The following is a 16,047-nucleotide window of genomic DNA, read 5'->3' as shown; positions in this document are numbered from 1 at the left end:
GTTTAGGACACAACTAGATTTGGGAGTCCAAATAATGACATTAGGACAGCTGTCTGGTTCTTTCTCTTTGTCTTGCTCTCTTCTGTTTTAGCTGCACTATCATAGAACCTCTACCTTTGTGGTAACCAGGTCCAGTTTCACATGCTCACAGTTTCATTCAGGTCCAATGGAAATAAAAAAGAAAGTGTCTTCTTCCTAATCATTCAATCAAAAAGTCTGGCATTAGTCTGTACTAAACCAACCACTCTGGCTAAAGGAATAGAATGTCGTGACTGGCTTAAGCCTAAGGCACATGCTCCACCTCTAGAACTATGAGTGGAACCCCATTCAAACACATGATCAGAGATGGGAATGAAGTTGTTTCCCCAAAGCAAAATTAGAGATAAAATTACTAAGAGAAAGGTGAGTGGGTGCTAAGGAGCAAAAAATCAATAAATGTTCAACTACAGAAATGAGAAACTCACACATGATGTGATGTCTGCGAGTGCCAGGTAGTATTTGTTAATTGTCAAATAAATGGTGTAGAATAGATGCTATCATCTTTCAAGAGAAGGAGAAATCACAACGGAAGTCTTCTTGAGGAAGGAGGAACTTTGAACTATACTTTAAAGGGGAAGGGTACATACCCTGTGACTTACTAATTTATAACTGTCAAAGAATCTTGCACATATGCACCAGGAGACATTTACAAAATGCTCATAACACTGTTCATATGAGTAAAATATTGAGAATAACCGAAACACCCACTGACTGTAGAATAAATCAGTAATGATATACTCACATAGTAACACACATTGGTGAAAATGAATGAATCATAGCTACAGTAACAACATGGAAAGATATGTTGAAAAGATAAACAACATGGAAGATATGTAGCATAGTGTTGAATAAAAAAGCATGTCCAGAAAACTACACATAGTTTGCTACCCTTTTTCTAAAGTTTATAAACATGCAAAACTGGCTGGGCACAGTGGCTACACCTGTAATCCCAGCACTTTGGGACACTGAGGTGGGCAGATCATCTGAGGTCAGGAGTTAGAGACCAGCCTGGCCAGTATGGTGAAACCCCACCTCTACTGAAAATATAAAAATTAGCCAGGCATAGTGGTGCACATCTGTAATCCCAGCTACTTGGGAGGCTGAGGCAGGAGAATCATTTGAATCTGGGAGATGGAGGTTGCAGTAAGCCAAGATTGTGCCACTACACTCCAGCTTGGGCTACAGAGCTAGACTCAGTCTCAAAAAGATAAATAAATAAAAAAAAATGCAAAACGAAACCACATGTTGTTTAGAAGTGTGTGTGCATATGCGTGTGTGCGTGTGTGTGTGTGTATGTGTAGAACACATATATTGTTATGTAACTATAATAACATTGGGAAAATTACAAGAAAGGTAAAGATAAAGCCAAATTCAGGATATCAGTGGGAGGTGTGGGGAGGCAGGGAACGGAATAGGGCAGATCATAGAAGAATATATGTTACTGGTAATGTTCAGGTTTGGTAGTAGGTTCATGATTATACAATTACAAAAATAGAGAAGACATGTGAATACAGAAGTGTGCAAGACATGGACAGGGACCATGAGTAGAATGGAGATACTGCAGTAGTAGATAATTCCTATATGGCCTTACGGGCAGATGTGATTGGAAATAGACTGGATCCAAATATGGTAGGACTTTGAACCAGGGAATTGCATAATGCAAGTTGTGTTTTCATTTAATTTTACAAACACGTATTGAGCATTTACTATTGTTAAGTCAATTACAAAGTGATAAACGCTGGCTCTGGGGTTATGAAAGTATGAAAGGAGAGGAGTGGCCACACTGCCAAAGAGTAACAGGATAGAATTAAGTGGTTTATTGGATATGGAAGGCAAAAGGTAGGGAAGGAGTCAAAGCAAACCTTGAAGTTTCACCAGGCTAGGTGGTAAAATTAAAACAAAACAAAAACAGAAGCTGACACAGGAGTCATATTGAGTTCAGCATAGAAATTCATTGTAACATATTCCACTGGGCTCAGAGATGCCTTTGGTATACTTGGTTTTCCAAGAGAGCAGTTGCCCAGGGCTTCAGTTCATCGTAAGAGGAGAATGAAAATTCCCCCCACCAATGAGTGAACTTTTGGTTAGTTCTTGGTTTTGTGTTTGTGTCTTTTAGCTAAACTACACATCCAATTTCCAAAGCCACACCCTGGTCACGAAGTGAGATTGTCTTCAAAACAATTTCAGAATTACATAGAATTGGTTGTGTCTGAACTCAGGGGCAATGAAGACCAAGTTCTGGAAAGTGTTGTGGAATTTCTGATGAATGCTTTAGAGAGGAGCCACATTGAGAGTCTGAGGAATTGTGCCAGGCGGAAATGGCTGCACCAAATCCAATGTGCTGCAGAGACAAGTGGGGTGTCCCTAGAGCCGGTGTATAGTGAGACCTTTAAGGCCCTCACGCAGGTACGTTTCCTAAGCAGTATGTAAGAGGAAACATTTCCTCAAAGTAGGCGATGTTCTATGTTTGCAAAAGAGGAGCATCTTGAATTCTCTTGAAAAATCACTGGGTGCTGCTGTAGATATTTTATTCATTCCAGTCCATTACAAATGGCCCAAAGCCTAGGAGAGATACAACTGGAGTGACTGCTGGTTGACAAGATAGAAGCAGAGGAGAAAGGTAGAAAAGACAGATGTAGAAAAGATGTCTTGGGATTTCTAATTTCATTTCTGCTAAGAGTCAAATAAGCCTAGAATGGACAATAGACAGATTATGAACAATATCAGTAAGGAGATGTACAAGCAGTTCAAGCTACATTTCCCTTGCATGGTATTTTGGGAGTCAGTTTTAAAAGGAACTATTTAAATCATAAACTCATTATCGAGTCTGACACCACACAATATTTCACAGCATTGCCTAGAAGCAAGCTGAGACTACTGCAGAATCCTGTCACTTAGAACACATGGCCCCGAGGGGCTACTGCCTACAGCCTTGCCACCTCCTCAGAGACTCCCAGGTTGCTGCTATTCACAGGCAGAAACACCACAGCTGCCTTCTACATGTATCATAGATTCCACTGATCCAGGGAACCTATGCCAGTCATCTCAGCTAAATAGCGATACTTGCTCAATTGAATCATCTCCTGAATGGCCGAATTTTCCAGTGTAGTTGGAAATGGGGCACCGGGACCAAAAGACCACTCAAGAAGAAGAGGCATTGTTCTAACTTGCTTCAGAGGTCTCTGGTATCCTAAGAGAAATCTGGCTACATATTTGTTAATGACTCCATAGATCTTGTATGTGGAAAGAAGGAATAAAGGCAAAAGAAAAGGGCATGGAAAGCAAACCCAAATATATAGAAAGAGGAGAAAAATATCAAGGAAAGTGTCTCACATGTCCCCAATTTATGGATATGTTTAATGTATATATTGACACATAATATTGTTAATAACATAATAATAATATTTAAGGTACAGAGAATTTATAGTTGCAGAAATAGTAGTTGCAGAAAGTCTGCAATCTTGGGCCACAAAAAAGTCCTTCCTGAAATTACATAGATCAAATATACAAAGTGTGTTAAGAGTTCCTCGAGAGCATTTTTTTTCACTTTCACATCACAGTCGACGGTCAAGAAATATGAGTGAAGTGAAGGCATCTTCTTGGCCCAGCTCTCTCTCTCTCAAATCAACACTTTCAATAGAAACACAGACAATTTGACCATAGGTCAAAGGAATCCAAGTTTTAAACCTCTAAATTTGAGTAGACTTGAGAGTTTTTTGGTTTTGTTTTTCTTTTCTGGTAAACCAGTCCAGTTGGCATAGAGGAAACCCATTATACTCACTAAAACTCAGATTTACGGGATAGCTATGGTGTCAACCTTTTCCCCACTGCCCATGAATAGTAATATATGCATTCTTTATTCAGGAAAATGAAACTACTGGGGCAAGATGCATGAATTAACTAGTAAGGGGGACATGATTAGGGGAGTTCTTTGGCTGTTGGCAAACACATGGTCGGAAACGTTTTGCTGTAGGATGCTGAAGCCCATGGAAATAAAAAGATCAGTGCTCACATTTCCCTCTTAGAAGAAAACCTACTACTGCCTGAGAAAGGGAATGTTCTATTGAGGAATGTGGCTTGTACCTTAGATGATGCTCTATTTGTACTGAACAGAGTGCTCTACAGGGACATGAAAGGAATCAGGTAAGAACTTCTTGAAGAGATTGGTTTTACCCTCCTAAAAAAATAATTCCCTTTCTGAATAAACTGGCATCAAGATCCCAGCTAGCTGCTCAAAAGAGAGGTGCCTCAAGGCACCACTGCTTCTGGAGTAGAAGCTGATGGCTTCCAGTCCTGGATGATTTCACTTATTTCTAGAGCTTGCTCTTTGGTAATGATTCACCACATGGGGACTCTGCGTCACAATATCATCTCAATTATTTCTGCCTGCTCCATAAGTTATGTCTCTGGAGTTCTGTTTATATTTGTTTTCTATGTCCACATCCAAGCTTGTTTTTTTTGTTTGTTTGTTTGTTTTGTTTTTGTTTTAGTCTTTCTCAAGTCAGACCTCCAAACTGGTCATTTTATCTGAGTCCACTGCTCGGTCATATAATGCCACAGATTGTGAATAGAGAATCGCTCTAGTTTCCTCCATGGTTTAATCTAAATCTCTCCGTGTGCCTTTCTTCCATCCTCATACTCTTTTTCCTCAGCTTTACAGTAGTGGATGAAGGGAAGCCAATCCATGTTCCCCAAGTTCAGTACCATGGGAACATCTGCTTCTGGAACCAGTCCCGTAATAAGAATGATTATAATGGGTCATTCCTGGCTCTGCCTCTTCAAGATGCATATATGAGGATCTTTGGGGTCTTGGCTGTTGATACCCTTAGAGATCCCCACGAAATAAACATCTTTCTACCTCATGAGATCAGATTCTATCAGGTAAGTCATAGAAGTCTTCAAGAGCGATGGTAGGATGGCCTCTCTTTCTAATACTTTTTAAAGAGTGAAACCTGAAATCCGATGAGAATAAAGCTGTGTATATAGATAACATCATCATACTTGCTCCTGTTCCCTGAATGTATGTTTCAGTCTTTTGAGAAGTTCCCCATTACTTATGGAAGGACTTTCAGCCTCAGTTACATATCCATGCCTCAGCCTCATGTGTCCCATAGCATTAATCACAGGAATAGAATTTTATGCTACAGAACAGAAATCCAACCATTGACCATTAAGACCCACAAAGCGGGAATGAACTTTTAGAAGGGACGTATTTGTGTTTTACTAATAGTGGTATCTATCTAGAAATCTTTTGTACTTTCTACAAATGGTACTTATTCTGATATGCATCCCCATAGGTCTTGATTTCAGTGTTATAATTTTTGAGGATGAAAAATAAAGAAAAAGGCCTAAATGTTTCTTGAGTATTCATGTTTTTAAATTAGATCACAAAATGATAGGCACTTTTAAGATCATGAAATAGCTAAACCATTTCTACAAGCATTTTTATTTAATTTATGGATAGAACTTGCAATAAAGGAAGATCAAAAGCCTTTATGGAGACAATGAACTGTGGAGTCTAGCAGCAAGTTAGGAACTTGAACTTGCTATGCCCTTATCATTTGTTGCCCTGTAAGCCTTTGGCTCTTTATGTTTATTTACCATTATTTTTCACTTTCTCTTCCCATTTATTGGGTGGATAGTTGAGGAAAGTGGTAGTACCTCTTTCTCTGGACATATTTTCAATAATAAAATTCATTCTCATCTGACACAAGAATATGTGAAGATATTAAAATGGAGGAGTATGGAGTTATCAGTAGGTGAAGTATATATAGTCTTGCTAGAGAGCTTTTCAAAATGAATTATACATTGGCACTCTAGCCCTTAGAGGTAAAGGCTTCTGGGTTACCCTTAGATGCCTTGAGTCCTAATATAAAAGGCATATAATTTTGAAGAGTTTGTGATTCCTAGAGTTTCCTGACAACAGGCCCACATAGGGGTTCTAAAGATTTCCCATCCCTTTTCTGTGGAACAGGGTCTCCTTATGCCTATAAGAGGACTATGTAATCTAGCACATTGTGGGTCTTGGAACCAAACATGTCCTATACTGTCGATCTGATGATAGTGGCCATGTCTGCACAGATGCAGGCATTAACATTGGCATCCAATCAAGGCAGCTCCTGCCCACCTGCCTAAGATTGGCATTCGTTCTTGGCTTTTTAACATTTTTTTCTCATTTCAAAGTTTATCTTGTTCCTTTGATGCTATTCTCTAATAGCACATACCACAAATTTCACTGGATGACTATCAAAAGCATAAAAAGGTATGTGGGCCTCTCTCTTTATACCTCTTTTTTTTTTTTTTTTTTTTTTTTTTTTTTGTGAGACTTGCTCTGTTGCCCAGGTTGGAGTGCAGTGTTGCGATCTCAGCTCACTGCAACCTCCACCTCCTGAGTTCAAGCAATTGTCCTGCCACAGCCTCCTGAGTAGCTGGGATTACAGGTGTGCACCACCATGCCCAGCTAATATTTGTATTTTTAGTAGAGACAGGGTTTCACCATGTTGGCCAGGCTGGTCTCAGACTCCTGACCTCAAGTGATCCGCCCTGCCTTGGCCTCCCAAAGTGCTGGGATTACAGGCATGAGCCATGGCACCTGGCCTATAACTTTGATTTATTGATGATCCTTTTTTTAATAGTAGAATCTGGAACACTGCCCTTTGAGGACTGCTGAATAATTTGTAGGAAGTAGATTATCATGAAGTAATTAAATTACTGGTAAAGGTAATCCAATTACTATATTCCTAATTATTTTTCTATTTTAAAAAGAATAGGCTATTTGAATTTTCTGTCTCTACAGGGTGTTGCTAATGTCTTTAGCACTGCCTATCACTACGTCCACAGCCGGGAGCACATTCTGCATATTGTGATCACTGGCATTGGCTGGCTTTATGACGTCACATCCAGCATCATCTCCATCACTACGTACTTTGTAGAGCCTAGCCCAGCCCAGGTAGGCAAGGCTCAGTAGTGGTAGATCTCTCCAAGGTAGCCAAATGTCTAGATGTTATTTCTTGCTAATATTTGAAAACCATATTAATTAGCTATTAGTCTAAAGGAAGACAGATTTCCCAATACAAGACCCTTGGTTGTGAGTGACAGGAATCCATCTCAAATTGCCTTAGGCAAAAGGGAGAATTAACTGACTCACGTGACCAAAATGAAGACAGGGCAGGAGTCAAGCTATCTTTCAGGATGGCCAGATCCAGGGACTTGAAGCCATCAGGGCTCTCTTGTGTTCATCTCTCCACTTCTCATGTTTGTTTCCCTCTGTACATTGGTTTTGTTCTTCCAGCTAAAGATGGGCTTTTTCTGCAGAGCAAGTCAGATGCTTACTAAAAGCATCCTGTAAAAAGTTCCAGTTTGGAAAACCCAAGAAAGAAGACGGAGTCTCGCTCTTGTTGCCCAGGCTGGAGTGCAATAGCGCAATCTCAGCTTACCTCAACCTCCGCCACGTGGGCTCAAGCAAGTCCCCTGCCTCAGCCTCCCTAGTAGCTGGGATTACAGGCATGCGCCACCACGCCAAGCTAATTTTGTATTTTTAGTAGAGACGGGGTTTCTCCATATTGGTCAGGCTAGTCTTGAACTCCCGACCTCAGATGATCCAGCCACCTCAGCCTCCCAAAATGCTAGAATTACAGGCGTGAGCCACAGCGCCCGGCCAGAAAACTCTTTTTGACTTCTCCTGAGATACATACCCCTGGCCAGAGTGTGGAGTTTACAGTAATGGGCAACACTCACCAGAATCATACAGGTGGAGTGGGAAGGGACTAGGAGCTGCTGTTTTGGAAGGACTCAGTTATATGACACCGATTTTTTTAAGCCCTCCTATCCATAATGTCATGAATTCTTGCTGACTGTTTGCTTTGCTTCTTTATACTTTGTGTTAGGATTTTGCATATGATGAGAGTGGGTGGAAAGGTTTTTCCTTTCAGAAAGGCTGAATGACTCTGGGAGGTGCTTGGTTGGGTGGTAGTGTCACCTGGTTGTCTCCCAGTCCCTTGGCTGGCCCACACAAGCATGTCCACACTTCCCTCCAGGCTGCTTCTTTCCTTTTTCCCACCAGGTCCCTACTTCCCTCCCTCAGTAGCTGGGTCAATCTGATGAGGCCTTGGTCAATGAGGGCAGAATCACGGAGCTCTCTTGTGGGGTGGCCAGGCCATGGGAGCCTCCAAGGGCACTTAGGCCTGGGGCAGAGCACCCTGTTTGAAGGGCCCCAGCTACAATGGCCCTTCAAAGCACATGGGGCCCCAAGGAAGATTCAGAAGAACATTGTTAGGGCCTTAAGAGAAACAACACATAGGGCACCATGGAAAAGCCAAAATAGCCCAAAGCAGCAGCAAGAAGCATGACTTCAGCGGCTGTAGGTTCAGAACCAAGAGTCCACAGACAAAGCCACCAGGGTCACACCCCATCTGACCTGGACCATCTCATGGTGGTGAAGAAGATCCTGCCAAAAGTCGGGGGAGAGAAGGACCACCCAGCAGTCGGGTTGTGAGTGAGATCATGGTGGGGCAGAGACCAGAACAGCCTGTCTAAGCTCTTTTCAAGCACTCAATGATCATAACTTCCTAAGCCTCCCTCTTCCCCTTCTGCAGCCCCTCCAGATTCACATTTCTCTCTCTTCTCCAGGCTGCTCTGTGTCTCAAAGATAAACCAGTATCCATGGGCTCTTTGGCCCTTTGACTTCTGCTTGCATTTGTCCAATGACAGCTGCCAACAGGACACTGGAGGGCAGAAGTAGAGTGCAACTGGGGCATTGATGCTTCTGTTTCCCTCTCTGCCAGGTTGCTGTGGGTTAGCTGTGTTTCTCTCCTAAAGGCCACTTCACCTTTCATCAGGCAGTCCTCTCCACACAGCTGTCCTTTGTCGGTTCTGGTCATTGCTTCCCCCGTCCCCGCCCCCTCTCCCCGCCTCTTCAGGCTAAGAGTGGTAACAGCTCTTCCTTATTACCAGGTCGGAATTCTAAACACTGCCTTCATAAATAGTTCCTTTATTAAACGCCCCTTAAATTACCCAGCTGTGGCAATCTGCTTCCTTGTGATACCCTGACTGATACGAATTATAAAGTAAATCCTGTGATACTTCCCCTCACCTCAAGCCCATGTTCCTGTAAGGTACAGAGTCATAGAGGAAAAAAAATTACTGCTCTGTTAACAGTAACCATAGATGAGTAAAAACAGATTCAAATTCTCTTAGGTATGAAATTCAGGGTATTTTAGCTTATCACCCCAAAGCACCTCTGTCTATTTCTTTGGAGTACCGAACTTATTAAACAGGTAACTGCATCAGGCACAATAATGCCTTCCCATAAGATGCCCATGTCCAAATTCCTGGAATCTGTGAGTATGTCAGTTTACATGGCAAAAAGGATTTTGCAGATGTGATTAAGATTAAGGAATTTGAGGTGGGGAGATTATCTTGGATTATCCAGGTGAGCCCTGGATCATATGAGTCCTTAAAAACAGAGAACCCTTTCTGGTTGTGATCCTTGAGAGACAGGAGGGTGGAAGAAGAGTCAGAAAGATGGTGATTTAACACCCTACTGCCGGTCCCGAGATCACAGGGCTGTGGACAAAGACCCAGGGCACTAAGGGCAGCCCCCAGCTGATAGCGAGCAAAGAAATCAGTGCATCTGTCTTTTATTTCCCTGGGGTCTCAAGAGAGACAAGTGGCTAACACGGGTGCCTGGTTTGCTATCTTAAGTCATGGCAATGCAGGCTTTTGGAAAAATTTGAAAGTCAGACTAGCTGGTGATTTCTCCTTTCTACCTCATCACATTCCTTTTCTAAGGCAGTAAACAGACTTTCTGCTTGAATGAGAGGAAGAGGAGGGGAGAGACTCTCAGGAGGAGAAAAATGTAATACTACAATTAATGTTTCACATTGCACATTTCATAATAGGAAGCAAATTTTCTTTTACCTCAGGGATTTCAAAAATGTTGTAACTCTGTCTGGAACATTTTCCTCACTTCATCCCATCACGCTTAGGCCTTATATGAAACAAACTATAATTTATGTCAGGTGACATGAATAGTTCTTTTGAAGTAGAAGGCCGTGATTTTTCCCCACAAGATCATTTTTTAAAGATATAATTTCTTCTTAGAATTATTTATAAATTCAACAAAATTCCAAGAAAAATCTCAATGTGGTTTTTTAAAAACTTGACAAATGATTTTAATTTTCATGGGATAGCTAAGAATATGAAGGTTGAGAGAAAATTTACAATCTTGGTCTGGAGAAGGATTGCTACTTACACCAAAGGTTGGAACAATTAAGGGAAGGTTGATTCATTGACTAGATAAAAATGTGAAACTTTCTTGCACCAAAGTCATAAAGAAAATTAAATTGCATATGACAAACTGGGGGAAATTACCATTTACCTGGCAAAGGGTTAACACTATTATACACAAATCAATGAGATTTTTTAAAAAATCCAAAAGAAAAACAAGAAAAGGGCAAGTATACTTAGAAAAAAACACCCATGCAAATGATTTATAAACATGTAAGAAACATGTAAGAAAATATTCAATTATTCTCAATGAAATAAATCCAAAGTTAAGTAAAAGATAATTTTTTACCTACTAAATTGAAACTTTTTTTTTTTTTTTTTTAGAGACAGCAGTCTTCCTAGGTTGTCCAGGCTGATCTTGAACTCCTGGACTCAAGCAATTGTCCCACCTCAGCCTCCTAAAGTGTTGGGATTACATGCATGAGCCACCACGCCTGGGCAAAAAAAAATTTTAACTACAATTTGAAATATCTGTTAGACATCGTAGAGGAGATATTGAATAGGCAGTTGGGTATAAGCTCCCAGTGTTTGGGTAGAAATCCAGGCTAATGAATAAATGGCATTTACAGCCATGAGACTGGGTTACACAACATTGTCAAAGTATTCAACGCCGCTGAATTGTACTCTTAAACAAATGGTTAAAATGAGAAATATGCTATGTATATTTTACCACAATACACAAAACAAAACACAAAACCATGAGACTGGAAGGGATGACCAAAGGAATGAGTGAGAAAAGGAAAAAAAAAAAAAAAAGTCTAAGGACTGAGCCCTGAGGTGCTCCAAGTGTTTGGAATCATTGTGGCTCAAAAAATTGTACTGACTGTGACCCACAATATGAAAAACATTTTCTATCCTGACTCCTTACGTGAGCATGAGGGCACACGCATGAAACAGAAATTTCACAAAAGAATACCTACTTTCCCTACATGTTATATTTTCTGATATCATCTCTTTCATTTCATTCTTTGTTTTTTACAAAAAAAAAAAAGTGCTTGTCAAACAAGAAAAAAGGAAAAGAGGATAAATATTAAAGCAAAGGAGATAAACAATGTGTAATGGGAAAGGTGAGAATGGGTTGATACTGGAGAGGAAAGGGGGAAAAATAACAAGCCAGAACCAGAAGAAAGAAAAGGAGGGGGAAATATAATTGCAGCCTTTTCCCAAAACACTTCCTAGGAAATTATAACTAGGAGTGCTTTTCTCACTACTGAATAATTGCTGAGGGGCTCGCTGAATTTACAGTTTTTGGTCCAACTAAAATCAAATAAAAAATAAGCTTCTTTTCAGGCATATTATTTTAAGCGTCTTATTTTCTGTATTATGCTTCTGATCTAACAGCAGGAGTGGTCAATTTATACAATTTTGGAGGGAAAAACAGGAAAGTTTTGGCTAAACATTTAAACCTAGATACACAGGGTGAGATTTAAAAATATATATATTTTCAGTCTAGTATGTAACACTAAATAACAAACCATGAAAGAAATAAATTTGGAGGCCAGGCACAGTGGCTCACGCCTGTAATCCCAGCACTTTGGGAGGCTGAGGCGGGCGGATCACGAGGTCAGGAGATCGAGACCATCCTGGCTAACATGGTGAAACCCCGTCTCTACTAAAAATACAAAAAAATTAGCCGGGCGCGGTGGCGGGCGCCTGTCCCAGCTTCTTGGGAGGCTGAGGCAGGAGAATGGCATGAACCCGGAAGGCAGAGCTTGCAGTGAGCCGAGATCACGCCACTGCATTGCAGCCTGGGCGACAGAGCGAGACTCCATCTCAAAAAAAAAAAAAAAAAAAAAGAAAAGAAATAAATTTGGAAAGAAGCTAGAAGCCCAATCGTCAATGCGGGATAATCTTAACAGTTTTCCAAGGATAATGTTGACAACATTTCCCTTCTAAGGAGTTTGGAAGAACCCTCGATGTCATGGAGTATAGAGGCAAGAGGAAATTTCACATTACAAAACAGCTATTCCTCTTCCAAGCACCATTCAACATGCAGCCCCTATGGATCCTCTTATCATATTTTTTCTTTGTTCCAATAATTAGTTATCTTTATTTTTATTTTTCTAGAGACGAGGTCTCATTCTGTTGCCCAGGCTGAAGTGCAGTGACATGATCAGAGCTCACAGTAACCTTGAACTCCGAGACTCAAGCGATCTTCCTGCCTCAACCTCCGGGGTAGCTAAGACTACAGGCATGCCCCAAGAATTTTTTTTTTAAAGGAATGATTCATAAAAACCCCTCTTTACATCTCTTAATTGAATTTGTGTTTCCTACAGTTACTGTATTTACAGAATATGTTAATATACGTTCTTATAAATAAACTAGTTTCTACGAAAAAAATCTTGATCAAGACTCATTAAAATATTTTCACAACCCACATGTAAGTTGTGGGTTGACCTACAGTTTGAAAACTTCTTAGAAGTAAGGGAGATAAAGAAGCAGGGAGAATGAGGATTGTTTAGTGAGGTAGAAGGAGAACCAGGAGAGAGTGTCGTCCCAATAGCGAAGTGAAGAAAGTAAATTGGCCGGGTGGTGGCTCACACCTGTAATCCCAGCACTTTGGGAGGTCGAGGCGGGTGGATCACCTGAGGTCAGGAGTTCGAGACCAGCCTGGCCAACATGGTTAAACCCTGTCTCTACTAAAGATACAAAAAAAAAATTAGCCGGGGCCGGGTGTGGTGGCTCACGCCTGTAATCTCAGCACTTTGGGAGGCCAAGGCAGGTGGATCACATGAGGTGAGGAGTTCAAGACCAGCCTGGCCAACATGGTGAAACCCTGTCTCTACCAAAAATACAAAATTAGCTGGGTATGGTGGTGCATGCCTATAATCCCAGCTACTTGGGAGGCTGAGGCAGGAGAATTGCTTGAACCCAGGAGGCAGAGATTGTGGTGAGCCAAGATCGTGCTACTGCACTCCAACCTGGGCAACAAGAGTGAAACTCCATCTCGAAAAAAAAAAAATTATCCTGTTCTCTAATGGTACTAAGTAAAATGTCACTGTCCTTAAAGCCAGAGGTCATCTAAGCTTTCGTATTTTTTTTCTATTTATCTGTCCCCAAAAGCTTTAATGAGAATATGAGGTCTAATTACTCCTAATGAAATGCCTTCCTCTTTTCAAGGATTCAGACTATGTTTTACGCAACATGATGGTTACAGGGCAGCTGGGTCTAACAGAAATCCACAAAAATCCTCCTACCATCCACAGGAAGTCATGCATCTTCAGGTTAGAGACATGTCTGTTTTGTTTGACTGCTAGAACACATCCTTCTGGTACAATAGTAGACCTGAAAGACACAGCTTCTGACTCTTGCTCATACACACTGACTTTTATTCTTTCTTTTTAATTTAATTTTATTTTATTTTAAGTTCTGGGATACATGTGCAGGACGTGCAGGTTTGTTACACAGGTAAACTTGTGCCATGGTGGTTTGCTGCACCTATCAACCCATCACCTAGGTATTAAGCCCCACATGCATTAGCTATTTTTTCCTAATGTTCTCCCTACCCTCGCCCCCTTGACAGGCCCCAGTGTGTGCCCTTCCCTGTGTCCATGTGTTCTCATTGTTCAGCTCCCACTTATAAGTGAGAACATGTGGTGTTTGGTTTTCTGTTCCTGTGTTAGTTTGCTGAAGATAATGACTTCCGGTTCCATCCATGTCCCTGCAAAGGACATGATCTCATTCCTCTTTATGGCTGCATAGTATTCCATGATGTGTGTGTATACCACATTTTCTTTATCCATTCTATCATCGATGGGCATTTGGGTTGATTCCATGTCTTTGCTACTGTGAATAGTGCTGCAATGAACATATGTGTGCATGTATCTTTATAATATAATGATTTATATTCCTTTGGGTATATACCCGCTAATGGGATTGCTGGGTCAAATGGTATTTCTGGTTCTAGGCCTTTGAGGAATCACCACACTGTCTTCCACAATGGTTAAACTAATTTGCATTCCCGCCAGCAGTGTAAAAGCGTTCCTACTTTTCCACAGTCTTGCCAGCATCTCTTGCTTTTTGACTTAAGATCACCATTCTGACTAGTATGAGATGATGTCTCATTGGGGTTTTGATTTGCATTTCTCTAATGATCACACTGAATTTTATTCTGATTGGCTTTTAAAGAAAAATTTCTGCAGAATGTTGTCTGCCTGGGACATATTTACTCTTTTTTTCCCAAATCCTTTTTTCTTGAGAGATGGGTTCTCACTGTGTCACCCAGGTGGGAGTGCAGTGCTATGATCTTAGCTCATGGCAGTCTCAAACTCCTGGACTCAAGCTAACCTCCTGCCTCTGCTTCCCAAATAGCTGGGACTACACGTATTTGCTAAGCCCAGCTCATTTAATTTTTTTTTTTAAGAGACAGGGTCTCTTTATGGTGCCCAGCCTTCCCAAGTCCTTTTTAAAACAGATTTCATTGGCATTTTATTTTAAAATTGCATGTTTTAAAGCATGAAAGTGTTTTATTTTCCATGAATTTCCTTGTAAATATGGAATTCAACAAAAGCCCACCATGATTATGAATAATACATTCACATCACTCATCAGAGCTCATGTGTGAATATTAGCAAGACTGTGAATGTCTTTTTTATTTAAAGAAGACATGCAGAGTTGGAGAGAAGGCAAAGCATGTTGTATTTAATAAGTACTGGATTCTAAATTACTTAGAATGACTCTCACTTGTCAAATGCAAGGAATGCTACTAAAATGTGTACATATGTAAACAGATCTTAACTGAGAACACACCTATTGCAAAAGGGAATGACTGCTTCTTACGGGGTCACTGTCGTTGAGTAGGCGGTAACTCAGTAATCCCAGACCAGTAGGCTAACTCAACATTTAATTACATATGTCAATTAAATTTTAGTTTGGCCTCATGCCAGAATGTTGGTTCAATCTCAAGCTCTTTTCCACATAGTTATTCCTTGTGCTGGTCAAAAGTTTTACAGAAGTCCTTGTAATACCCAGACTCATAGCCCTGGATTCTTTTTTTTTTATGTATTTTTTAAATTATACTTTAAGTTCTAGGGTACATGTGCACAATGTGCAGGTTTGTTACATATGTATACATGTGCCATGTTGGTGTGCTGCGCCTGTTAACTCATAATTTACATTAGGTATATCTACTAATGCTATCCCTCCCCCCTCCCTCCACCCCACGACAGGCCCCGGTGTGTGATGTTCCCCACCCTGTGTCCAAGTGTTCTCATTGTTCAATTCCCACCTATGAGTGGGAACATGCATAGCCCTGGATTCTTGTGTGTAACTTAGAACAGATGTCTTTGGAGGAAGTCAGTTGACCAATGGGCTCTATTGTTATTCCTGGAAAGCCTAGTATGATGCATTATTACTATGGCACTCATCAAGACACAACACAAAGTGGTGGCTCAGCAGCAGCAAAAGGGGTGGGAATAGCAGAAGGACATCATCTTACCTGTCACTGTAGGATTGATATAGAAACTATAAATGCGCTTTTCAAGGATGCAAAGTACCAATTTTTTACAAATACCTTAAAGAAATGGCATATCAGAATTAATGTAGATGGGGAAAGGGAAAAGAAAGAAAAAGAGGTGTGTCTGTGCCTCACCAAGAGAAAGAAGCAGCCACCACATTTCCACGAAAATCTCAAGTCTCTCACTGAGGCAGATGCTATAGATGCTCTACCCAGATCCTCAAAATGTCTTTTACCAGCTGCTGTAGGCACGGCCTGACTCACAC

At 40.8% G+C, this 16,047-nt stretch overlaps 1 protein-coding gene across 6 annotated transcripts in view; it reads left to right on the top strand.

Moving 5' to 3' along the window:
- EFCAB5 (EF-hand calcium binding domain 5) overlaps positions 1–16,047 on the top strand; it is a 184,588-nt gene that overhangs the window by 149,679 nt on the left and 18,862 nt on the right. For all 6 annotated transcript variants that reach the window (XM_031010768.3, XM_055388570.2, XM_055388571.2 and 3 more), the window contains 5 exons: positions 2,156–2,445; positions 4,013–4,182; positions 4,692–4,920; positions 6,836–6,988; positions 13,447–13,550. In XM_031010768.3, coding sequence (XP_030866628.1) covers positions 2,156–2,445; positions 4,013–4,182; positions 4,692–4,920; positions 6,836–6,988; positions 13,447–13,550 — 946 coding nt within the window. The remainder of the gene's footprint in view (positions 1–2,155; positions 2,446–4,012; positions 4,183–4,691; positions 4,921–6,835; positions 6,989–13,446; positions 13,551–16,047) is intronic.

The sequence above is a fragment of the Gorilla gorilla genome, chromosome 4 (assembly GCF_029281585.2).
Source record: "Gorilla gorilla gorilla isolate KB3781 chromosome 4, NHGRI_mGorGor1-v2.1_pri, whole genome shotgun sequence".
Lineage (NCBI taxonomy): Eukaryota > Metazoa > Chordata > Mammalia > Primates > Hominidae > Gorilla > Gorilla gorilla.
This window is presented reverse-complemented; position numbering and strand designations above follow the sequence as displayed.